The sequence below is a fragment of the Rhineura floridana genome, chromosome 5 (genome assembly GCF_030035675.1).
Source record: "Rhineura floridana isolate rRhiFlo1 chromosome 5, rRhiFlo1.hap2, whole genome shotgun sequence".
NCBI lineage: Eukaryota > Metazoa > Chordata > Lepidosauria > Squamata > Rhineuridae > Rhineura > Rhineura floridana.
In genome coordinates this window covers 50,139,243-50,166,836 of record NC_084484.1, presented here as the reverse complement: position 1 = coordinate 50,166,836, position 27,594 = coordinate 50,139,243, and the positions used below count along the sequence as shown (strand labels likewise).

At 41.8% G+C, this 27,594-nt stretch overlaps 1 protein-coding gene across 3 annotated transcripts in view; it reads right to left on the bottom strand.

Moving 5' to 3' along the window:
- Positions 1-25,262, bottom strand: part of ARHGEF7 (Rho guanine nucleotide exchange factor 7) — a 129,500-nt gene extending 104,238 nt beyond the window's left edge. The window contains exons 1-2 of one of the 3 annotated variants that reach the window (XM_061626647.1): positions 24,951-25,262; positions 5,380-5,466 (exon numbers count right to left, since the gene is read on the bottom strand). In XM_061626647.1, the coding sequence (XP_061482631.1) occupies positions 5,380-5,466; positions 24,951-25,115 (252 nt within the window). In that variant the 5' untranslated portion in view covers positions 25,116-25,262. The remainder of the gene's footprint in view (positions 1-5,379; positions 5,467-24,950) is intronic. The other 2 variants (XM_061626645.1, XM_061626646.1) reach the window with 2 other exon arrangements.
- Positions 25,263-27,594: the final 2,332 nt, after the last annotated feature.

Genomic DNA, 27,594 nt, shown 5'->3' with positions numbered 1-27,594 from the left:
GGCTGCAAAGACTGCTGGGTGAGTTACCCGGCAGCAACGCGGGGGAGGTTGCGCTAGCCACAGTGGCAGTGGTGATGCTGGAGGAGGTTGCCCTGGCTGCAATGGACCTGACGCTGAAGGAGGGTGTGGCAGCACTAGAGGCGGCTGCGCAGGCCGCAATAGTGGTGCCGGGGGAGGCAGTGGCAGAGGAGAAGTCCCACAGGCCATGGTGGCAGAGGAGGAGGCCCCGCAGGCTGTGGTGATGGCAGTGCCAGAAGAAGCTATGTAGGCAGTGGCAGTGATGTCGCAGGAAGCTGCGCTACCGCCGGGAGTCTGCACAGGCTGCAACTGCAGCAGAAGAAGAGGCCACGCAGGCTGTGGTGCCAGAGGAGACATGTAAACAGCAACACCATGAGGCTGCTGCGGACCCAGAAGAGGCTGTGCATGTTGCGATGGGTGGGAAAGCGGCGGCCTAACAGTCAAGTCAAGTGGGTTGGGGAGTGTTGGCCCCTGCAAGCAGGGGATGGAGAGAGCGACAGAGACAGACACCCTCTGTATATGTGTGTGCGTGTGGGGTTGAGTGCGTGTGTGCTTGGAGGTGCCAGGGTGTGTCTGTGTGTTTGAGGGTGGTGAGCAAAGCAAGTAGCAGAGATCTGCTCCCTAGTACTACAATAGAAGCTTATGAAGATTTTAAAGAAGAAAATGAAGATAAAATATTGGCTAGTTCTTTTTACCTTTTCTGATCTATTTTTTTTTTAGAAACTACCTGGCTCCTTATTAAATCCCATATGCCCAACTGCACAAAAACTTATTTCACACTGCACAATTTTGACCCTGCACAAAATGTGTCTAGCTGCATGTTAGAATAGACCATGAAATATAGTAGTCTTCTCCTCACCCACCACCACCACAGTAGCAATCTTTTACAATCTTTCGACTTTCTCATAATTCTGACAAGAGTTTGTTCCTGTTGTCGTCTTTACACATAATGCTCATTCAATTTTAAAAATATGTTTTCAACTAACAATTTTTTAAGTTCCATGTCTTGGCCAGCAAGGCAAGTGCAGGCAAGAAGACAAACAAGCTGACAGATATCTTCTTTCAGCACTGACCATACAGTAAACTGCACGTTCTTAATTATGGGCCATAATAAAGAATTTCACTCAAGGTAGTTCATCACAAGTATTCCCGAGACAGCACTGTTCACCTAAATAGAATTAAACCATCTTATAAAACCCAAATTCTCTGTGCCTTTTTCCTCTCAAAAGATAACCAGCATTAGTGGGGCTTTAGTCTTGGGCAAACAATGCCAAAAGTTCTATTGCCTCACATTTCTACTGTAGTTCATAAACCTGCCTAAACAAGTTTGTAATAACAAAGCTATAGTCCCACATAGAATCCACACACAAAAAAGCAGCAAGGTAGGTGTAATTGATAATGTGAGCAATTTCTAATCAATTACTCATTAAAATAAAAAGCAAAAGGGATTTTCTAGGTAATAAAGTTATCAAGAGTTAAATCTACAAGGCCTGTTAAAAGTTAACTCACCTAAAGGAAAGTTAGCAAGCTTATGAAAAACTTTATTATTCCAAATAGCTGTACAGAAAGAAAGAAAAAGGGAGGGATGAGAGTTCACCATTAACTAGTTGACTCTTGAGTCAGCAATGTAGTGGCACTGCCAAATGAAAGAAAACGCCATACTTGGATGTAACAAGAGAATTATACACAGAAGATACTTGTCCTATTCTAAGCTGGGATCCCTTATAAAAGAGAAGTCATAAGGAATCCAAAGAGCACAACCAAAACAATTCAGGGCCTGCATAAATGAGGAAAGATTCTAAAACTAACTAGTTTAGTAGAGATATCTGAGAAAATGTTGCCTAGGTGTCAAGGGTGGGTATCATAAATATATATATATATATATATATATATATAAAAATGCAAAACAACCTACGGTACAATACTATGGACACTTACTTGGGATTAGAACCATTGGCCTCAACAATCAATTACTGCAGAGTAAATATGCATAGCTTGCAACAACCAAGGCTGCATCATGTTTTAACTAAGCAACTTTGATCTGTTTAGTAATTTCAATAAAATTGATGTTGTAGTTCTATGTAGATTTACTCAGAAGTCTTTCCCCCAGGAAAGTGTGCACAGGATAGCAAACTAAAAGTACCAACTGATTGTCGTAAGAACAAGATCAGACCAAAGACTATCTAGTCAGCATTCTGTTCTCACAGTGGCCAATCGCATTCCCACAGGAAGCTCACAAGCAGTCACCCCTTACACCCGCTGAAAGAGGTCTGCTTTTTACAGAGCAATTAGATAGAATATTGCCTATAAATTTTCCCTAGTATCTGACTAAGGAATAGGGTTGGAGTTACTTTAACAAAGAAATAAAAATAAAAAGGAAAGAAAGGGCTTGAATATCCCTGAGGGGACCAGGCTCTTGCAGCTATTATGCCACAGCCACAGCCTCAGGATCTGACTGAAGTATTCCACTTCAGGAAGAACAGAGATGAGTTATATTACTTGCCTTCTATAAGCAAGGCAAAAATGTAAAGATGGAACCCTTCAATGCATCCTCTGTCATTGGTGGTCTTAAAGATCAGGTTAGAGAACCTTGTGATTACGATCAGTTTAAGTGTATTTTAGTTCCTGAGCAGGAGGATTTATTGAAGACTTCTTTGCGTCACTTCCAGCCATATATCCAAGGACATCTTTAAACACAGATTATGATTGCCATCAACAACAATAGCTTTGGGTAGTATTTCTGCAATGGTTGGACATGATAACTCATAACATGTCTTCTACAAGTAGAATAGGGGTGGGGAACCTGAGGCCCTCCAGATGTTGTTGGACCTCAACTCCCATCAGCCCCAACCAGCATGGCCAATGGTCTGGGATGATGTAGTCCAGCAAGATTCCCCATGCCTGAAGTAGAACTTTTTGAATGACACTTGTCTTCAGATTAGCTAGAAATTCACTTTCAGTGAAAAGTATTCACATTTTAGGAAGTGCTGAACCACTTACCCCAAGGAGAAAATTGCCATAGGGTTTTGTGAGCTCTAATCAGATCCAATTCCAAACAATCCAAGCTGCGCTGATTCACATATACTATCCTTAAAGAAGCACTTCAATATACATTTAAATGAATTTTGCATAGCATTTCCCTCATTATTCACTGTGGCTGAATTTCCTGCAAAGAGTTGCCATCTCAGACCTAAACCAAAGGGGACTCCTAGGTATTTAGAAGTTCCATAAAGGGACAGGCTTGGCAAAATAAGGCTTCTACTACTACTGTGCAGCAGCAGTCTGCCTACCTCAACACAGCTCTGGTGTGACACTGCGGGGGGGAGGGGGACACGGCTGCAGTACAAAACCTTTTCAGAATACAAACATACAAAACCTTCTCTTAAAAGGAACAGGAGCAGTAGACACCTGCCTCACCATACAAGTGCAGCTACTTTAAAAATAGAATAAAAGGAACAAATAAATTGCAGCAGGATGATAAAAATCAAAGAAATGAAAGTAGTAGAATCACATGGAGCTAAAGTGTATGTCATCTACCCTTTAGTCTCTTTGTTTTCTGCTTTGCATATTTGGACAAGGATGTGCTATCCTCATAGGTCAGAAAATTGAGCACAGAAAGTAAACACGTCAGATAACCAACCCCTCCATTCCTAACATCTTAACTTCAGAGGAGAGGTGTATGTGTTTGAAAAATCGCAAGACCTAAGGAATAGCAGATTTTACATACATCTTAATAAAAAGTGACAAAGGAAGTGTAATGATCCCCTTACTGTTCACACTTAGTCCAAAAGGATCAGCATGAGTAGCGCAGGTGGCCCAAACCAAATCAGAAGTGCAGTCCCAAACTACTCTGCTAACTAATGTCATTTCCTAGAGCTCTCTTTTCCCCACTGGTTCCTGTTTAATACCCCCACCATCAAGTAAGCTAATATCTGGACACCACCAGAATGACACTGATAACATTTCAATGTGTAAATCATTCTTTTTAACAGGTACGCATGCAAAATATACAGGACACAGAAATGTATAAAATACTATAAACAAAAGCTCTGCATATTATACAGAGATATTTGCATGAAATGTCTGCTAAAATAACTTGTACAAATAGTTTGTGTTTTAAAGTTTTAAATTATCTTCTGTGTGTACCATAGACCTTGGGAAGGAGTTCATATTGTGTCAGACTTTGGAACCAGCAGAAGGAGCAGAAATCTCAACACAAGTTATTTCTGTCTGCTCTGAAGCCCAGTGCAATACAAGACACCCTCCAGAATCAGGGGAAATTTCTTGTTGTGTGTAGTACTGGAACAGGTAAAACCTGCACAAGCTGCTTCTTCTTGCTTCATAGCCCAGTGACACACAAGACATCCTTTTCCCCCCTCCAGTGTTATGGAAGTTTTTGTCATGATGAGCAGAAATCCACCACGTCTAGGAAGTGGATTTGTGGAGGCCTGAACAGTATACATCAGATATTGTGTCTTGTTTGCAACACAACATCAAAATCAGATTTTTACATATGGTTCATTCTTTTAAAGAATCCTGGGAACTATAGTTTGTTAAGAGTGCTGGGAATTGTAGCTCTGGGAGGGGTAAACTACGGTTCCCAAGGTTCTTTGGGAGGACATGTGCTTTAAATGTATGGTGTGTACATCTCCTGACATTTTCATTTTTACCTAACTTTAACTGTATAGGAAGGGGGTGCTTTGAACATGATCCAAGCATCACTACTGGGGGGGATAGAGTTTAACTCCCCCCCGCATTGGAAAACATATTGGCACGTTTTCCACTCCAGGGCTAACAGCAACTGAAGAAATGCATTAGGCAAATTATATTTGGGGTGGGGAATAGGGTGAAAGCACCACTGTCCAAGCATCACTACTCCAGTAAGTCAGGGCTCTCCACATCTGTTTTTAAGTAAAAATGTCAGGAGATCCAAATCACAACCCCCCTGTGTCTCATCTGGTTTAGCCCTCAATGGGAATTTGGGGGGGGGGGAGAAACAAGCTTGTTTGGTATGCATCTGTAAAATGGCTATATATAGCATTCGCAATGGGATGTGTTTGCAACTAACATAGACAGTATAAAACATGAGGCGTGCAAAGACAGTGTGGTTACACAGACATAAGCATGGTAAATAGATGAAAATCATGGCATCACACAGGAGGAGGAAGAAATGCCTGTGTGGAAAATGACAGAACAGGGAGACGTTTGTTTGCTACCAACCACTCAGCACAGTAAGTTTCATTCCAGCTCCTTAACTTTGATTCATTCCTTAGCACAGATTTTACCACCACCACCACCATCACGCCCTTCATCCTCTCTCTCACACACATATATATATTTTTCCCCACCCCACTTTCTTACCTCCAGGCGGAGGGTGGCGCCGCAAGCCCGAAGGAACTCGCGGATATTGCTCAGGCACTCGCTCTCGGTGCGGGGCTCCGGAAAAACCTGCAAGAGGAGAAGACGAAGAATTGGCTGGAGTCAGTTTCGTGGTGGGTTAAAACTGTGGCAAGAGAAAAGTGTGCAGAGGACCCGCCCGGGACTAACTCACCCTCTGTGGGCTCCCCTCACCCACGAACACCTCCACCTCAGCCTCCCTTTTTCACCTCCGGGCTTCACTTGAAGGGAGCTTTTGATTTGATTTGCCCGTGACGGGAACCTTGAACTGGGAAGTAAACACGGCGACAGGAAATGGCGTGTGAAAGCGATGAGGGAAGTCCTCGTTCCCTACTCCGGGGTGGTTTTTTTTACCCTTCTTCCCCCCGCGCCCGCCTCGGTTTTCTTATACTAGGAATACCTCCCGCCTTCGCAACCCCTTCTGTAGGAAATGGGTAGTTGAGGATTTCCGGGGCAAAACATCGAAGGAAGACGAAGGAGGTTGTTTTCACAACTCCTTTTTGCAGCCGCCTCACAAGCGAAGAACCCTGGACTGGAAACCCAAAACAGAATTGCAATATACTTCTTTTCCTTTGGGCTTGTCGCCATTTCTTTCTGGAACGGCTCCTGTGCTTTAAACAACTGCTATGACGGACAATTTGTAATAGGTAGAGCTTTTTCCAGTCACTGGTTAATAACCTATTGAATATCTGCTAGTTCTTTAAGGCACAGGAAGCCTGCCAGAAAGAAATGGTAGCAATCTTAATTGTTTCACTTGTCCAGAAGGCTTTCCCATCAATAGTATTGCCCAGGCTTTGTTCATAGAAAGCCTTCATATTCTGCTGTCACCCATAATAGGACCATCTGTTCCACAGTATCCAATATGCCATACAGTTCATAGTCTGCCACAAGTACAACGTGAGTACTTGCGGAGCAAGCAGGTTACAGGAGACTCAAGAAATAGAGCCACACCCTATTTTGCAGCGAGGAAAGCAAAACACCCACTTGTCCCCAACTCCAATAGAAGCTAAATTAAGATGGTCTCCTACACACTCTCTCTCTTTCCACTTAAAAATACTGAGTTTCTCTTAATGTGGAACCTACTGAATTTGCATAATTGTACAAAGTATAGTGAAAGCGGGAAAACACATTTTTTGAACTAGAATAGCCCCCTGATATCAGGGTTTCTGCTGGCAAAGTACTTCGCAGCTCTGGAAGCTGAAACGGAAACTGGTCTTTCTTCAAACCAGTATCATTTTCATTGTATTAATACCACATTTGACACCGGTTTCCATATGATAACAGAGCAGATGTGAAAGGCTAGGTGCATGATGCAGAAGACTTATTACTGATCACATGGAAACTAGGGCCCTATCTATACTATTTATTTAAAACATGTATACCTTTCCAAATCTGTCCAAGATGGCTAAAAATAATTGTATTAAAAAAACATGATAAATATGAATAGTAAAACAAACTGGCCAGCACAGCAACAGCCTCCTTGAATCAACTATTTTAACTCCTTCCTGCTAACCAATGGGCATAGAAAGAAGCAAGTCCTTACTTGATATCCTAAACAACAGGAAAAACATCCTCAGCTCCTTGATACAGAGAACCCAGAAAAGAGTCCTTAAAGATTATTTTAACAGCTGGGCAGCCTCATATGGTGAGACACTCCTTGAGATTTGTACGTTCTATGCATGAAGGGCTTTAACTGTTAAGTACAGAACACAGTGGCCAGAATTTTTGACTGGCACTGCTCAGTTTGATCATATGACACCAATGTTGAAAAAGCTTCTCCTGCTGGCTGCCTGCTTCTGAGCCCAATTCAAACCTCTGGCACAGAACTTTAAAGCCACTTGGCTTGGGGTCGAGGTTCCTGAAGGAGGATATAATCCCAAACCACCTGCCCACATTTTAAACAGGAATAGCACTCTTCAGATGTTGTTGGCCTCCAGCTCTCGTCAGCTCCAGCCAGTATGGCCAATGATTGGGGATGATAGGAGCTGAAATCCAATAACATCTGGAGGGACACAAATGCCCTATCCCTGCATCTTAAAATCATCAGAAGAGTCCTTTTTCTATGTACCTCTCCACTCAGAGGGGAGATTGACATCCCACAAGAGGTGGACACTTTTTTGGCTATTAAAAATCCCACTTACAGAATTCCCTCTGAAAGTAAGATCATTTGGTGCCAATTCTACATATCCTTTAGGTGTCAGTAAAACAAACCTCTTATGTCACCTAGGCTTTTAAGTCTCACTGCGTTTTTATTACAGCAGCTTGTTTTATTTGCTGCTTTACTTTGTGATTTTATGATACTGTATTTTCTTGTGCTTTTCATTCATTTGAAACCACCCTGAAACTGAGAAATGAAGGGTGGTACAGAAATATTTTAAATAAATGAATAAACACCAGCATCCTGAAGTAGGCCCAGAAGGTCAAGGCAGCTAATGCAGCTGGGGCAAAACTAGTTATCTATGCACCCACTATAAACATGTACTAGTTTGATGTCACTGTAATTTCCATGACTTCTCCCCAAGAATCCTTTGTAGTTTGCTGAAGATGCTGAGAATTCTTTGGTAGTTAGCCCCCATCACAGGACTGTAGTTCCTAGGGTTTCCTGGGGTGAAGGAATGCCTGTTAAGGAATGTCTGTAGTGTGGGTAAGCTTTTGGTGTATATTCCTATGGCTACTCAGAAGGAATAAATGAATTCAGGGTTGTTCTTTTTAGTATGTTTCATCTTAGAGTACTAATTATTTCCACTACAATGCACACAGGTGAGCTCTCCAAGAAACAGCACCAATACACCTGCTCTGCTCCTTTCTTCTACAAGGAAATTTCCAATGTATGTGGGAAATACAAATTTGAATGTATGTGTACATGCAGTTTGCTTTTTTTAAAAAATTATGTGTACATGCAGTCTGGCAGAAACTGGAGAAGCAATTTGGGAATACACGTGTGTGTCCCAAAAACTCCTTCACTATCCAAAAAAACTGGAGCTATAAGAACACCTGGCAGGCAGGTCTGCATGCCCTAAAGCAGTGCCACTGAGTATTCACTCAAAGAGAAAAGGGTAAGTGCCAAGTAGCTGACAGCCTGTGCTAGCGCAAAATGGTCTGCTCTGCACACCTACACAACACTAAATGCTCAAATCTATCTCAGATTTGTGGGAAAATTCAGTTTGGATTGTGACACTCACAGAGCTGACTGAGTGAATGAATACAGAACCAAATATCCCTGTCTTGTAAAAGTTCAAGAGAAAGTATTGGGGGGGAAATGCTGGTTTCTAATCTCTACTTTGGAAACATTTCTGAAGATTGCCAACACATTGGTCTTCAGTTACCTTAAAATAAATGAGTTGAGGAATAACCCCCGAGTGATAAAGTTAAAAGGTATTACATAACAACCTTTATAATGCAGGAGGAGACTTGGAGCCTTTACCTCTTCCACAGTGATAAACCTTCTCATTGATTATTTAAACCATTGGCACAAAAGAATAGAAACAAACAGGTAGCATTCATTATGAAAAGAGGTCAATAGAGGGTCACTCTTACATGTTATGGAGCTAAAACTGTTTTATCAGAAGAGTGTCCATACAGATAATCCTTTTACCACACATTTTATCACAAATCTCTGCCTGATGTGTGGTAACAGGCTCTGTATCACTTGGCAAGACATCCAACTAAGAGATAAGGCCTCATTGCAAAGCAGGCTCTGTACGTATTAACAATCTGAATTCACTTATGTATTCAAGATTAACTTCATTATGACAAGGGCAACTTGTGGTATTTGCTTGTGAGTACTCGCACAAGGATCAGTAGAGACTGTATACGAGTGTCTCAGTTATTAAAGGGAAATCCCAATATAGTAGGTCAAAGATTTCCATGACTATATTCTTTAAAAATGCATCTTTTGCCCCACGGTTGCGAAGCAAGCTTCAAAGTTGGGCAGTTTCTGCTTAGACTTGATTCTGAGTGCCAGGTGACATAACCATGACAACACATAGCAATGACACAAAGCCATCATTAGCAAGCAAACCAGTCCTTTGACTGTTCAGTCCATAGTTACCTCCAATTCAAATTAATAGCAAGTAATGAAAAACAGTATCATCAGATTTTGGTGTATTCACAGAACCAGACATCATGTGCCCCCCCAAAAAAAAATCCACACTCATGTTGATTTTGCTGAGTCATCATCATATCAGCATAGTCATTCAAACACTATCCTGACTCTTGGGATCTGGAGAAGGTTCTAGAGTCCACAGTCTAGGACGGTTTCACTCCACACAAATCCCTGTTCCTCTACACCAGCCTTTCCCAACCAGTGCACCTCCAGTTGTTGGTAGACCACAATTCCCATCTTTCCTGACCAGCAATGCTGGCTGAGGCTGATGGGAGTTGTGGTCTAACAACCTCTGGAGGCACACTGGTTGGGAAAGGCTGCTCTACACAATCAATTCATACCACTGGTCCTCTACCCCATTCATCTACAGTACCCACTGCCACTTTCTTTGTCTCTAGCTGAGAAGAAAAATCCATATTCCATAGGGAGAGCAGCCTGGCCTAAATGAACAATAAATCATTTGGTAAAACTGTTCCTGGACTGTACTATTCAGACTGCATGTAGGAGTTGCATATCTGAATCCTCCCACGTAAAAAATAAAAGCCCCCACCCCCCAATCTAGCATGTCAGGAAGAACAGGCTAAAACACTAACTTCTAAGGTCTAGTTTTCTAAATTCAAGAAGGCTTTTTAAAAATATAAAAAGGAGGGGGACCATTCAGTCATGCAAACCCAGTTCTGAAGTTGAAGTAATGCAGTTCAGATAAAACAAGAATTTGCACCTGTTGAACAGGGTAATTTGTAATGTTGTCAATGGATATAAAGAGGATATGAGAGCATATGAGGAAAGACATTAAATTTTGAACATACTGAGCTTGAGATAAGATTCAAGCAGAAACATCAAACAGGAAGCTGGAAATGTAGGATTTGGATAGTGGAAGAAAGTTCTGGAGCTGTGTGACATCAGAGTCATCAAAGCCTTGGAATTTGATGAGGTCACCCAAGCACAACAAGTAGGAAGCAAACCTGATACCTCCAGAATCAGAGGCACCATGTGTCTAAATATCAGTTGCTGGAGTACAGCAGCAGAAGAGGCCTATTGCTCTAATGTCCTGCTTCTTGGTTCCCTATAGGCATCTCGTTGGCCACTGTGGGAAACAGGATGGTGGGCTAGACAGGCCTTTGGTCTGACCCAGCATGGTTCTTCTTATGTTCACCAGCTCAGGGCAGAATCATGGAAACCTAGGGCAAAAGGGGAGTTAAGTAAGATACAGCTATCAAATGTATCAAAGCTGGCAAGAAGGTCAAGGAGGATGAAAATAGAGTATGGTCCTTTGAATCTGGCAACAAAGAGAAATCATCTGTGATTTTGATGAGGGCACTTTCAGTGGACAGATGGAAGCCAAATCATACAGGTTCAAAGTAAGAGTTGGATGAGAGAAAGCAGAGGCCAGACCAGAGAAGCTGGGAGAGTGTGGAAATATTACAGAAAGCTTGCTGAGGAAAGCAGGGGCAAGATACAGTAATGAGTGAAATATTAGAGGTGACAATGATCACAATAATGTATTCAGGGTAGGCCCTACCATTTGGCAGACTGTTATGGCTGTCTCACACAATAGGAAGCAGCAATGAGATGTTGGACGGCAGACCTGTTAGTGACACACGGCCCACCTACCGTGCCCCCTAAGCTAAGCCTGCTACTGCTACCCTCAGGTGTGGTGGATGATGCTGTCTTATAGCCAATGTTGAAGTAAGATTCAAATGACAGCCAGTCTGGCTTCTGTACATTAAATAAGGGCAGGGGTGGAGTGCCATCTTGTTCTTTTCCTCAGGCAGCAGAATGTCTTAGGCCAGCCCTGAATCTACTATTTGTTAAGTGCTTAGTACTGCTATGTGCAGAACAGTCATACAAATCAAACAGGGCTTTGGCTGCCATCCTGCTTGTTGCAATGAGGCCTCTAAAGGAGATGGGGAGGATGCCTCTGCTATGAAGGGAGGAGAAAGCACAGACGTTTAAGGTTATCCAAATAAGCCGTACGTTTTCAATGTGTCTATTAAACAGATAAATTCGGGCAATCCTTTATCATGCTTCTTTGGGGGCAGGGGGAGTGTATTGATCTTTACCAGTAGATAATGTATACAGCTAGGGTTGCCAGATCACAACCCAGATATCTTATTTGTACCTTTAAAAGTAGCAAGAGCAGTAGCAGATGATGTAGCCACAGCTTGTCCTGTACCACTCCTGATCCTGTTGCTCACCTCCTACAGTGAAGCAAAACTGAAATCTTGAGCAGCACAGCATGTAGGAGAGAAGACATGGCAGAACTGGTGGGAAAACATTGAAGGAGATGCCACAATGGCATAATTTCCCACTGTCAGCTCTTTTAATAATAATGAGCATTATTATTATTATTGGTTACACTTAACAACCCTGCATACCTAAAAGTAACTTTCCATTAGTGTGTGTGTGTAAATTATTTGTTATATTTATATCCCATTTTTCTGCCAAATAAGAGCAGAACCAATAAGAGCACCAAATTAGCTCCATCAGCTTGTTTGCACCACACCAACCTTACTGCCGCCACCACCACCACAGCCCTTGCTCTCACTGTCCTGGTATGCTGCAGCAACTGAGCTGGATGGAGGTCAGGTGAGTGGCACAACCCCACCACACCATCTGCTGCTGAGCAGAACTTTATCCTTGCTAAACTCTACCCTTGTTTAGACTGAGAGGTAGTGACTTGCCCTTCACAACTGTCTGGAGAGTGGAAGCTGAGTTTTTGGTGTCTAAACCCAACCTTTCAGCCCAGGCTCAATCAACTTGTCGCCCATCAAGATTAAGTGAGTGATTAACCCAGTTGTGGCTACGGTATGGGTCTACTGCCACACATCTTCTAATACGTTTGCTGATGGACACTGTTTGACTTGGTGAGACAAAAGTTGTATAGACTTGCTGTGGCCTCTTACCCTGGCTCAGACTCCAGATGCAACCACCATGCTGACACAGAGATTCCCAAGTGATCTACAGCAGAAGGTAATTAACAGGTGGAATCTGGCCCCATAAGCCATAGTGCTTCAGGAGCAAATGTCAGTTCCCTACTCGTTGAACCAGCAGGACAGCTGGTGTTAAAATTAATTTGATGCACATTCGGGGAATATTTGTATGGCCAGCTTTCAAAGAATTAACATTCTAAATGAATAGTTAATATGCAGTGTTATTCCCTGAACAGACCAAACACAGCTGTCCTATACAGATTTTTTCTTGTCGGCACACATAAATCTCCACATGAGGCTGCATATAGTTAATATTGTCAGAGAAAAAGACCTTATGTATGTAAATATACAGGCCATGCCTCAGGTCCCAATGTAAAGATCAAAAATGCCTCTGAACAATTGTCACGGATTTGCATACTAGGGTCTTTACAATTGCTGGGGAAGGAAAGGAGCTGCACTGTCTTGATAGCACCTCATACCATGAAGCCCACTAGTTATGTTTCCTTGGTGTTAAGGTCAACAGAACAGGACACTTTTCTCCCATAGCCTATGCCTCATTATTGGTTCTAAATTATTTCCCCAGCAGATGCATTAGTGTTTCCTAACATGCTGGTTCCCCCCTCCTTCTTTCATCCGATTCATGTACACTTTATCGTTCCTCTACAACACCTAAAACACCAGATTCCATTTTCAATACTATATTCATTGAAAAGCAAGACAAGAACATCAGGTGCTCTCACATCCAGGGCAAGTTTATACAAGTGATAAAGTAGCGGCGGCAGCAATGTCTGCATGTTTCAATGCTGTCCCATGAGAGAGAGAAAAAGTATACATAGAAAAACAGAATGTGTGGGAGGTGAGACTAAACCCTTCTCCATGACATGCTTCTTTTTTCTTCTTCTGCAGTGAAAGAAATGAATTATACAGCATAACTGAAAATATACCCCCTGTCCTCCCATCTGCAGCCTGGAGGGATACAACCCCGAACAACTTTTGCCACTTGGTTCTAGTGAATGCGTAAAGTGACCCATGTAATATTCTGTCCTAGGCTACAAACAAATTGCTCATGCTTTCCCCAGCCTACCTAAGCCAAGAACTAATTAATGCTCCTGGAATGGTGGTCACATGCCATGCAGCTCAAACTGGGAGCTTTGTAGGTCAAGCAGACTCCGTGTGCCACTGAGGCTGTTGGTCCAATGGAGAGAACTACAAGCCGTTCCAGCTGGGAGTTGCCACAGCAGCCCCTAAGCCTCTAGTAATGTTGGAAGACCAACCTGGTGCTATTGACAGATATAAAGACTGTCAAAACCTACTGACTTTCTTCAATCTGGACAGCTCATTGGTGGGGGAGGCCACAAAGTTCCAGATTTTTGCACTTCCAGATTTCTGGCTTCTAGTCTTAGCAGGTGCAACCTGCAGGCAGCCCAATCTAGATCAGAACTGCAGCAGAGAGCAAAAGGTTAAAGCTCCCCTATGCCCACACCTGGATACCCATATGGTTCAGGGCTCTGCACCTGCAGTTTATTCACAATATTTCTAATTGCATGAATGAAATTGCATCTAGTTTGGCCCCCAGCCATCAATCTCTAGAAAGAACTGGGACTCTTAACTCAATTTTCTGTCATCCTGGAATGACTGAATGTGCAAACAATAGAAGGTAACTTTTTTTTCTGGTAAAGCTCCTGTGCCTTTACAGCTGTGTGACAAAATAAACACTCAGCAGTTGAAGCTTTTCTAAGCATGCAGATGCAGTGGTTGTAAAAAGCTGAATCTGCTGCCCTTTCATGTTCCTTTTAAAGCAGGGGTGGGGGATTTGTGGTCCTCTAGATCAGCCTTTCCCAACCAGTGTGCCTCCAGATGTTGTTGGACCACAACTCCCATCTTTCCTGACCATTGGCAATGCTGGCTGAGGCTGATGGGAGTTGTGGTCCAACAACATCTGGAGGCACATTGGTTGGGAAAGGCTGCTCTAGATGTTGATGGACTACAGCGCCCATCATCCATGACAACTGGCCAGGCAGATTGGGACTGATGGTAGTCCAACAACATCTGAAGGGCCAAAGGTTTCTTACCCCCTAATATAACATTTCTCTCTGAATGGTAGCCATACATACACACAAATGTATTTATTTCCTGCTGAAGACATTCTGCATCTCCTTAAAAGGAGAAGCTATTTTTGTCAAGTGTAAATTCAGAACAGAAACTCACGCTCCATTTTTTTCTCTCTTTTTTTGGTATGTTAGTGGAACAACACCCCAACCCTACCAAGATCTCACAGCACCTTGCATGTGGCTGACATGTGTTTTTCCATCCAGGCAACAAACAAGGACGAGCCTACTTGGGTTCAGAAGCAGAGTTTAACTGCATGCTTTTGGACCATTCTCTTGACTATTTTCAGAAGTCCAATTAATGTCAAAGATTTATTTACAAGTAAATACTTTTAGGGCTTGGTGTGAAGGCACATGACGTCACTGCCTAGTTGAAGCTAAGAAGGTCTGGATCTGGTCAGTATCTGGATAGGGGATCTCCTATGTCACCTTGAGGTTTATGGTGAATGAAAGGTGGGGTACAAATGTACGTTTTTTTAAAAAGTAACCAAACAACCTTATATTCCACCTTTTGCCTTTGCAGGGCTTACATTAAAAAAAATCTAAATGGAAATTAAAACTTCCCCCAAATAAGTAAGGGTGCCTCCAGACTGTCACAATTTTGCGGGGATTCACACCCAAATTTAGGTTTGCACAGTTAAAATTTATTAAAGAGCTCTGTCACCTTAGCACAACAAATCAACTTGAAAAAAATAATTGGACTTTCTGCAGTTTGGAAAGTAATGGGGAAATGCATTGAAAAGTGTGGGATGGAAGAATGGAAAGGTGTATAAACACCCCAAAAGCAAACCATGATGAATGCAAGACTAATGCTAATTGTCATATATCTGCCCTGCAAACCAATTAGAATGAATGCACATTCATTCTGATTATAATCTGGATATAATCTAACTTTCACAAACTTTGTACAAGCAACTCAAAATGAACAGTCAATAAACAGGTTGTCTGAAGGGGTCCTAATACACAATAAAATACCACAGTAAACATCTGGAGTGCTACGTATCTTGATCCTCCTGGTAGTTCATCATGACCCCCAACTGGGTCATGCCCTGACCTAAAGTACTTTGTATCAGTGCAATTTTCTTCTTGTACAAGTTTTTTAAGTGAAGAAGCACTCGGACAGAGTAGGAGTGAGGAGAAAGCAAACATACCATACATTTGCTGCTAACACACCATACATTTAAAGCACATGGCTTCCTTCAAAGAATCCTGGGAACTGTAGTTTACGCCTCAAAGAGTTACAATTCCCAGCATCCTTAACAAGCTACAGTTCCCTTTAAATGTATGGTGTGTATGAAGCCACAAAGGGTGAAACAGGATAGACCTCAGTGTTACCATTGACACAGGAATGCTGCCAAAAATGGCACACACAGGCAGAGTTCAATCCCTGTCACCCTAGAACACATGGGAACACTTACCACATACTCTCATATGGTATCACAACATGGGGATGACACATTATGTCACTAGTAATATCTAGTTCCTCGTAAGCACACACACAGTCAAAAATTAAAAGTGAGCCCTGTGACGCAGGTTGGGGTTAAAAGTCTCAAATGTGTAAAGATCTGAAGACAACAGTCACAAACCACAACATCAGCAATGATAAACTATAGTAAGCCAATTCCATTAAAGGCCTCAGCCAATCTTCTGGAGACATTGAGGGAAATGACTGGATGAACATTTCTAGAAAGAGAATTCCATAACAAGGGTGCCACCACAGCTAAGCCCTAATTCTCAAAACCATTTCCCTAACCTCAGGAAGTTGAGGGACTCCAACTAGAGCCTCTCTTGCATACAAGAAGGCCTAGACATAAGCTTGCATTCCCTCAGATACTCTGGACCCAGACCGTTAAGGCTTCAAGGGTTAGAAACTAACTGGGTGGCCAGTAAAGTTCTTGAGACATGTTTTCTGCAACCACCATTGGTTAGGAACTGAAATGACCAGCTGAAGTTTTCAAATGATTTTTCAAAGGCAGCTGTTTGTACAAGGTTGTAAAAATCTACTTGCCTGGTTGCCTGTGGCAAATAAAAAATCACCTCCAAGTAAGCAGTTTGGGAAACTTTTGCAGATTGGAAGAAGTATTAGTTTGTTTTCCTTCCATATCATTAATGTGCCATAAATGACTAATGTGTATAGACATTTCCAAGGATCACAGTCCAAAAATTTTAAGTAAAAAAATCTTAATAATAGATGCAGTATAAAATAGCAATGCTCGGGGTTTGAAGTTATTTTCAGTGTCTAGAGGTAGTCAAACTGGTCTGACAGAGAACCTTGTTTGGAAAACATCCCCCTTGATTAAAGCCATTTGTCCATTTTGATATCCTGCAACCATTGTAACTTTTTATGAAGTGTTGCTATAATAGCCCAGCTATTCGCATCATTCTAACTTATAACATGTGGCTGAATGATTGTACTGGGAAACCAGTTTTTCAGTCAAACTATTAGTGCAATAATTGTGGCAGCACATACAGTCTCTGGGCTTTTGAAAAGGTCAGCCCAACAGCACCTCCCAATTAAAAAAATCTCTAAAGCTAAACATGGATTTTTCTTAAGATGTTCTCTTATTCTCTCTCCACCCCCCCCCAATTTCAAGCAAATTATGTTAGCAAAAAATAGCATGTCATCCATTCAGAATGTTTTTTTCAGGTTTTTAATCTGGCAAAGAAAAAGAATAAAGCAAATTTTGCAAGCCACCCTAATGCAATGACTTGCTTTACCGATGATTTCAATTTATTTTATGCACATCAGACTGAGGCTGTAGTGCTGCACCCACTGACCTGGAGGCAATTGGCGAGTAAACTCCACTGAAATCAATGGGATTCACTTACATGTATACGATTGTGCAATTAGTTTCTAGATAATGAAAAGTTTTGTTGTTGCGAATCTCATCTCAGGATGGGAGCAGAGGCAACCATGTATGCTATCATGAGCTCCTTGGAAAAAATGTAGGATATAAATGTAATAAATTAAAATGTTTGGAGGTGCATACATGATGTAGAAACTGCACATGGAGCTTTAGATGTGAGGGAAAGGGGGATTTACACACACATACATACAGAATAATGTTCTGCAGTGCACATACAGGATGAGAGATTGTCAGGCCCTTTCCATACAAATATTCTTCTGGGATCATGCCTGTGAGTTTTTTTAAATACTGCAATGGCTTAATATAGCTATCAATGGTTACTAGTCAAGACTGTTATGCGCCATGGTTACTAGTTAAGATTGTTATGTGCCACCTCCAGTATACCAGTTGCTGGGAATTACAAGTGGGAAAGTATAACTGTGTTCGTAACCTGCTTCTGAACTTGTCACAGGCATCGGGGAGGGGGGGACATGGTGACAACAGAACACTGGACCAGATGGGCTTCTGATCTGATTCAGCACAATCTCTTCTTATGTTCTTAAAATGTAAGTGGTCATTTAAGGCATCCTAAGCATTGGGTGCCAAGAAGTAACTATAACCTTTGGTTACAATAATATACCCACTTATCTGGTACTAGGACTAACTCAATGGGACTTACTTACTTACTCAATGGGACTGCATTGTTAGCCCCCAATTCTTAATATATGTTTTCTTCAAAGCAAATCAATGCAAAATACTATGCACAATACAGCATTTTTAAAATTAACCCATAGAAAATGTCATGTGCTCATGTTAAATGTTATTTTTTCTGTGCACTTCACATGAAATTACTGTATTTCTCATCAGTTTCTAATTACTACATCCATTAGTATTGAAATAAAGAAATAAGGGTAGTTTGCGTGGTTTTTACTCCACAGTAATTAATGGGTTTGTTAGCTTTAAACAAAGGGTGCTTCCAGATGAAGGTTTATTGTAGAATCACTGCTGCTCATGCACACACCTATTTTATGCTGTCATCATCAAGATGCCAGCCTACACTTTTACAAAATATTTAATCCAAATTTGCTCTTACTACAGAAAATCTGTTAAGTAAAAATAACCTACTACATATCCACAGTCACAGATGGTACAGAAGGTCTTCAGCGTGTTTTTCTGGGGGTGGGTGGTTTTCAGGTGTGGGGTGATGTTTCAGTGGATGGTCTCTATCATCACCACATCCATACTTCTCTTTGTTCCTCACCTGAGCACAACCAAGCTATTTTGTTTTTGGCAGTCCAAACATGTTCTAGGCACAGTGGACAACAACCCAGCTGGGATGATTTTGAGATTCTATCAAAATCGCAAGACATGTGGACGATTACTTTGGAAACTGTAATCAACTGTAATCAATGCAGAGGTCTTTTATTCAAAATTTCACTCTAGCTAAATATCAGTCTTCTGCAAGAAAAATGGACATGGATGCGTCCCCTCCCCCCAAGCACAAGCCTCTACTATGCTCACGTGTAACATGATAACCAAGGGATAATAATGTGTGCTCTTGCATGCTTCCTGTGGGGATTTTTTTAAAAAAGAGTGTGCACAAAGGCACAAACATACTAGGCCAGAAAACAGGAAAAAGTAGTGGAGGGTGGGGAGTATTTACTGAGGGGACAGACCAGAGCACACAACACAGAAATATTACATCAAGGACCAACCACTGGTGTGGACAGGTAACAGCACTATAGTTATGAAAAGCATAAGACTTAAACTCTGTGTGTGTGTGTGCGTGCATGCGCGTGCCCTTACATTCCAATCACGTACACAGAAAAGTCAGACCTGAACATTTACAGAATATTGCCCTAATACTCTGGAAGCTCCCAAAATAAATGTATCTCATGGCCACAGATGTAAAAGACCAAGGGGTGTTTTAGTTTACCTATAAAAAGACATTGACACTAATCTAGCAACAGTTAAGCATGCCCAAATTCCATTAAAATCAATGGAAACAATAATACTTGATTATAATTTCACTGAGCAAGACCTAAATATGCCTAACTGTTCACAGAGTGATTTTTGCATTCCAGGAATATAAGTTCTAACCTAGATTGAATCATATGGGTTTTATACCCTGAAATAAAAGAATAAGCAGATCCAATGACATGCATTTCTCATGTGTTTGAGCTATGCTGCTCACATCACTGCTGCACTTCAGACCACCCCTGTAAAAATTGCTGCAGAAACTGAAATTAAGATTGGAAAAATGAGAAGCTGAGAGAACTGAAACTGACAAATCTTTCCATCCCTAATTACAATGACCTGGTTTAGACAATCATATCTAAGCTTTATAAGTCTTTTGCCCATACATGCAGCCCTTTCACACGAGGCAGAGTTAAACCAGGAAGTCTCATAGTTTAACCATAGTTATCTTTGCATCCAAATCCAAGAAACTACGGTTACCAGATATAGAACAAGCCAGAACTTTCAACCACAGTCTGAAGTCAGCTTAATATCCTGACTTGTTCCTAAACTGGTAACTAGTCACTCGGTTTGGATGAAATGGGAAACAATGGTTAATGGCTTTTCTGATTCAATCACAGCACAAACAAAGCAGCTGTGTGTGCAGGCAAAAGGCTCATTCATATCTCAGTTTATTAGGCTGAGAGATGATAATCCAAATGCAGCCAATGTTAAGTCAGGCTTTGATGTCATGCAGCTTGTAATAAAAAAATCAGTCTGTATTCTTTGGCTTCAAAACAGAGAAAGTTGGGGCAGACACACACTTGCAGTTATGCTGGTTTCAGTGCATCTCCACCTCTGTATTGTGAACCCGGAGACACATGATGTCAGTCAAACTCTGCCCCTTTTTACTCCAAAATCTGGAATTTTAGAGATCGGATGCATTATCCCTTTAAACCAGGTTCACACAGGGCTGGTTCACACAGCGATTTAATGTGAGATTGGTGCTACTTGCATCCCCGTTTAATTTGCAGGGTTCACATGACGTTGCAGGCAAGGTGAAGGTATGTCGCTGCTTTCCCGTTAAATCTGTATTAAACTGTATTAAATAGATACAGGTGGGTGCAGGTTCACTTCAAACTGCACGCATACAAACGGTATGGCTGCTTTTTAAGGACGCTGGTGTGCACATAGCCTTAGGGTAGAGACACACTCATTGTTCTGCCAGTTCCAGTGCATCTCCACCTCTTTTCTGAAAACAGGGTCACATAACGCTAGTCAAACCCCACCGGTTTTTACTGTAAAACGTGATGGGATCAGCTTGAGTGTGTGTGTTTTTAAAATTAAGCGTCAAACAGATTTCGCAACTGACTGGCACATCAACCTGTTGCTCCTCCAGGTGTGGCCAATGGAAACACTTTGCCATAGGCAACTAGTATGTTCACAGCCTTATTTATTTATTTATTTTATTACATTTATATCCCGCCCTTCCTCCCAGTAGGGAGATCTGCTTAGGTCTGTTGTATGTTGATGCCAAAAGCCACTTGAACAACCTTCTTTGCTACCTTTGATCCCACGAAAAGCTTGTAAGGCTGTCCCTCCTTTTATTTTGATCTACGCCCCTGATGAGCCATCTTTGTCTTGGCTACAACTGGATATACTTTTTCTTGATTCAGGAAGGTTTTGTACCAAATGCCTTCAAGTAGTACAGAGGATGCAGTGACAATGACAACGATTTAAAAGCCTAGGCACCATATTAAAACAAATTAGTATGAACCTCCAATATAAAACCTCAGTCTCAGGTAGAGCATTTGCACTCAATACAAAAGGACCCAGGTTCAAACCCTGGCATCTCCAGATAGGGCTAGGAGAGAATCCTGTCTGAAATCCTGGAGAGCTGCTGCCAGCCAGTGTAGACAATACTGAGCTAGATGGACCAATGGTCTGACTCAGTATTTATTTTTATTATTATTATTAATTAAATTTATTAGCAGGGCTGTGGAGTCAGAGTTGTGGAGTCAGAAGCAATTCTGGGTGGAGTCGGAGTCGGTAGAAATGTACCGACTCCGACTTCAAAATAAATTTTGATTGACAAATTTTTTAAAATATAAATTCAAAATGTCAAAGAAGCTTCCCATGAAGTCAGCTGTAGTTGAGCATTTCACCATAACTCAAGATGGAAAACATTTTGTGTGTCAGTGTATGACACAGGACCCAGATGAAGACAAATGCTGTGATGCCAAGATCAGCACATATTCAGGCAACGATAAAAATGCTCCTATGAGAGCTTCCAATTTAAAAAGGCATTTACATCCCTTTCCAGGGCTGTGGAGTTGGAAGCAATTTTGGGTGGAGTCGGAGTTGGACAGTAGAAAAATAGAGGAGTCGGAGTTAAAGGTTTGGCGTACCGACTCCACAGCCCTGTTTATTAGTTGCTTTACTTTGTAAAAATGAACCCAAAGTGGCATACAATAACAAGTTTAAAAACCAATATAAAACTAAACAAATAAAACAACAACAAACACAATACATAGGTAAGACGGTGGAAACAACCCACCTGCTAAAAGAGGCCAGAACATCAAAAGCCCTCCAAAAACCATCCAAAAAATTAAGAGCCAAATGCCTTGGATAAATGTTTTTGCCCAGTGACGAAAGATAGATAATGATGGCACCAGGCGTATCTCACTGGAGAGAACATACCATAAATAGGGAGCCACCATTGAGAAGGCCCGTTTTTGTGTTGCCATCCTCCACACCTCCTATCGAGGAGGCACACAAAGAAGGGTCTCAGATGCTGAACACAGGGTCTGGGTCGTTTCATACAGGTAGAGGCAGTCCTTGAGGTATTGGGGTTCTGAGCTGCATAAGGCTTTATAGGTCAAAAACAGCACTTTGAATTGAAATCTCAGTCTCCAGTCACCTTTATTCCAAGGAAAATGAAACATGAGTAAGTGCTGGAACGTCTGGAATCTCTTACCACTCAGAGATTGGATGCATACAACAGTATGCATTTTTGTACTGTACGCATGCCTTGGCTGGAGAACTGCATTGCAAAATTTAGAGAAGTGTAAATTCTGAAGACTGCTGTGTTTCAATTCAAGCATTGTTTCGGAAAGTGCAAATTAAATAGGTTCACCTCACCTGTAAATGCGAACTGAATCTAATTTTCCCCACAACCCTAGCTATAAATCAGAAGTGGATGGAAGGGAGAGGATCTTCTGGTAGACTGCTGGATAATTTGAAGTAGATCAGCAAGGATGTCTGGCTTCCAATTGTTTAATAAGGGCAACAGCAAAATGCCTCATCATTCCCAAATTATACTCCTAAAATTAAGAAAGTTATGGGGCGGGAGCAACCAGAAGTGGATTTTTGTGGAAGGACAGGTCTAGTGTTCAATAAATTCCTACGCTCAGAACTCTTTAATTCTAAGTGTACATCTTTTGCCCTTGCTCTGGTTGATGGATCTTGGGAGCAAAGTTAATCCTACAAGCCTGGTCTAAGCCATACTGGATACTAAACAAGATCTGTTTAAAATTATGGTTTTGGATGCTCCCTTAACAAGCTCAATGCTACTGACTTCTCCAAGAATAGAAGAAAGGAGGGATTCATATCTGTATGCTTTCAGGATGCAGCTGGGAGTCTTAACTCCACAGCCAACAGTCACTGCACCCTCTAGAGGCCACTGCCATACAAATAATATTCTGAAGGCATAAACCTATGCAGAATGGTACCAAAACTTTTGACAAGGATACCCCAGATAAATATTGTGTTTCTTCAGTTCACACAAGTGCAAGCGTTATGGTGATTTCTTCACAAACTGGGAAAAGGCATAACTTTCTCTTTTTCCATCTTCCATCCACCAGCTAAGTCAATTCATATAAAAGCAAAGCTTAGTCAATATGTAGGTCAAAGTTCACCATAATTTATGGGGGGAGATTAATGAACAAACATCAAGTTTTACAAAGTTTGGTTACAGTCAAAACTATAACAACAGATACAAAAATCCAATCTGCCAATCGGAATCCATTGTTTTTAGACAAGGAAATAAAGCAACTGTCCTTTCTTGCCCTCAAAAAACTTCTTTAAAAATACCTTGCTTTAAACCAACGTTTCAAGTTTTCCCAATTATTCAAGTTTTTTTTACACACATGACAGAAACCAAAAATTTAAAGTGCTTCATTTTCAATTAAAATGCTGTTTCTAATAACTGTCAAGCAGTAAGATACTAACCTTAGACTTCAAAATAACACTCCAATAAACCACCAGTGCTCCCTTGAAAACTAGGTCAGCATATTGCAATATGAACAACCTGCGATACTTCTCAATAAAAGGGACATTAAGTAATAGGAACAGCTGTATTATAGTAGTTGTCATTATGTGATTTCCCCCCTTGCTTGTAAAGATAAAAATGCAGGCAGAACTGCATGGAGAATTGTACATATATATAACATATATATAATCAATCAGATTTTGTGAAATTGAAATATTCCAATGCACAACTACAGCATGAGTCTGTGCTTTCTATCACACCCATTCTCCCATCCTACAGGCCCCAAATAGGCATGTGGATTTGTGAAGACCTTAGTAGATTCTTAGCATCCATGCAAAATTATGCACTGTATTAATCCATAGCATCTCATAAGATTGTTAATTTTTGCTGTAAAATCTTCTGCCTACGTGCCTATGAGACCACAGGAGCTATGTTATTGATATTACTTCTCAATAACAATTAATAACCTACAATGCTTTATGCAAATAAAGAAAAGCTTTTAATTTAGATTAAGGCCTTTAATAGAACCAAGAAAACTACCTTCTTCCTGTATGTTATCTGATTTTTTTTTAAATAGTCTCTTTTTCCCATGTTAAATTATTGCAGGACATCTATCGCGATTCATGGGTGATTAGAAATGTATTATCCTTGGTAAACCCTCAAGCGTTCCTGCACCTTTAAATGGAAATCTAAAAGTACAGCTGCTTAGCCTTGCTCCAACCTCTGCTCCTATATTTACCCTACTCCCCACCCATTCCCCCCCGCTTTGACAATGGCGCCTTTGCAGCTACATGGGATGTCCGTGCTGTTGGCTGAAGGAAGGCAGCAGCATTTCCAAGGGAAAGGCCGCACGTTTCCTGCGTTTGCAAGGGTGGGGAGAATCCTTGGACAAAGGAAAGTGCTTAGATCTAATCGGATCCCTGCTAGGTTCACTTCCCAGTGTGTCCAGAATGACTGGGATGGAAGGAGCCTTTAGGGTTGAAACCATGTGTGTGGCGCGCGCCTCTTTTATCTGGCAAGGCTGGCTGAACCTCTCGTTCTCGCTGCCTGGGTTACTGTTGCGCCTTGTGCCAAAGAGGATCAGAAAGTAACTGGTGTCGCTGCATTATTCAGCACCCAGCCCGGGCATTTTATTTACAGTATATGCATTCGGTGATAAGGTCCGTTGTGCGTGCAGGAGAGGCAGCATGGTATGTTTCATGCGTTATGCGAGCGCTCTGGTGGTGAAACCCAAGAAAAATCCGCTTCCCTTACAGGGGGGAGGGGTGTAGGAGGGAGAGGTTTAAAGGGAAATATAGGAATATAAAGATCACTTACTTTGTCTATGGTACCCGGCAGCAGGCGATCCAGCAGCCTGCAAAGCACCACCCCGTCTTTCAGAGACGCTTGCAAAAATCCCTCCGGATCCGAGATGCTCTTTTTGGGCGATTCCAGCACCCCCAGGGTGATCAGCCATGTAACGGTTTGTTCAGCTGAATTCATGGCTGCTTCTCTTGCCAAGAAGAGGCTTTTAATCCCAACGAAAACCAGCGCGAGAGAGAAATTGCACCGGAGGAGGGTCGGATTTTATGGATTATTTGCTTCAAATGTATCTCCTCCTCCCTTAATTTCCCCCCAACCACCCCCCTCCCCCTTTATTCCCCCTTTATTTTTACTTGTGGTTTCACATTGAGTCAGCTAAGTCTGGAGTCGCTGCTTCTGCTGCTGCTGCCGCCGCTGCTCCCCCCTCCTCCTTCCCCATGTAGTTGCAGATGATGACGATTCGCTTTACGAAATCCAGTAGGTCCAGTTTCTCCCTTCCGTGCGTTTTGGCAGATTGTCAAATGCCTTTTCATTATATACACATGAACCTGCAGTGCCTCCTCCTTTTCCTCTCCCCCTCCCTCCTTCGCCGGCTGCCTCTCCATGACATCACTGAAGCAGGAGGAGGGGGAGAAGACTAATGGACGGGTCCACTCTGCAAACAGACCTTGCACAAAGTCAGCACCCTTTCGCGGCTGGGCACGTTGCATGGATGACACACTGGCGCGCGGTAGCGCACACACACACACACTGCTTCCTGTTAGAAAGTCTACATATGCAAACCTCTTCCCAGATTTATTAGACGGCTTTCCGAAGCCTTCCACGCCTTTGGAAATGCAAACGTTCGATCCAGCGGGAAACCTGCGGGGATAAGAGAGGCCTCTTTTAGACGAACAAAACCGTTGTAGATAACGTTGAAATGTGCATATATATTCTGGTGGGCGTTGATATGTGCATATATATTCTGGTGGGCAACATCTGGAACATTAAACTCCCCATAGCACAGAGGCTAGGGATATTTGTCTCCATTATGCGAAGGGAGTTTTGATCTTCAGTAATGTTCCAGAGATAGGGCGCGAGAGTCGGAGGGACACAATTCAATTGAAAATCTGAACTAACAGCTCAGCCCTGTACATTTTGACTCAGAAGTAAGCTCTGTGTTTACTTTAATGAGACTTACTCTCAAGGACGTGTATATCGGAGCTCCGCCTAAATGTGTAACCAGAAACTGTTGCAATAGGATCTCCCAGACTGGACTTCTAAAAACTGTCACTTGACAAAGAAAGAAGGAAAAGCTGGGAGGATGGGATGCTATTGCAGTTGCAGGGCGGGAGGGGGCTGCAAATGTATGCTAAAATACGCAGTGAGAGGGAGGGCAGGTGCGGTGCCCTAACCTGGACAATTTGTGTGCTGGAGGAGCTGCGAGGCTGGGAGGGAAACATGCCGCTCTGACACTTTAGGGAGGGTGGCGCTTGAACTTCCCATGAACATTTTGAGATATCTGTCAGACGTCGAATTCGAAGTGCAACGTGCTGCCTGATCTGCCGTTGAACCAAGAGTTGCGGCATTGTGCGCCCCCTAGTGGAGGGTTGGTTTGTTTCACACGAAAGGGTGACCTCATCAAACGAAAATAGCTTAGCAGTAACTAACGGTTTTGTGGTAAAATGACTTGGATTTTTCTTTTCCTGGTGATAAAGGAATGCAGGTGAAATCTTAACAGCCAAAAGGAGTATTTATCTGGGTAATACATCTAGAAATATATGCTATTTAAAATATGCTGCAACCCAACTCACCCGCCTCTAAAAAAGGGGGGATCAAAAATCCCAATTACTTATTTTTAATAAAATATATTGTATCCCATATTGTTAAGTCTGGCACAAACAGGTTCTCTCATATTCTTCAAGATTAACATATACACTAGAAAAGCATATGATTAAAATATAATTAAAATGTAGTCACTCCTTTTATAAGAACAGTGAAATGCAGGGGGAAATCCTTGACTAACCGTATTTAAAATCAGAATATATATTTTTCTCTGCATTGAGCTTCTGGAACAATGTAACCCCAACATGAGCACATTCCTACTTGCTTCATCTCCTGATTAATTATGGTTGCTGGATAAATTAGATTGTTCCAAACACTTTTCACAAATCCTCTTTTATGCACTTATAAGAAGCTATATCCTTTTTTCCCTTTTGTGTTTCTCTCTGGCATTGTGCCAGCAATGCTTTTAGCAAGACACAAGTTTGGCAAGATGAAGAAGGGAGTTGATACTAGAGCTTAAAATAAAGAGAACCTGGAAAGCCAGGACCCTTCACCTACCTTTACATCAAAAGACTGTTGAGAAAAGGTGACAAATAACCAGCCTTCCCTACTCTTCCTTCCACAATTAAAAGCATGTTCAGTCAATATACGACTCACTTTTTGCTGGCATAAAGGTCCAAATATCTTTCATATTTTTTCCTTAGCTGGGATACACTTATACTGCTTCACATACTATATTTTTAATGTGTTGGACACTAGAGATGGAAGACAAATTCAATTTAGTTTGCATTTAAAGCTAAGTTTACCAAATTTGCATTTTCCCAAACACTATGAGAACCAAAACACAGCCATCCTTCGAAACTCATCTGAATTTTGCAATCCAGTTCTCCTACCA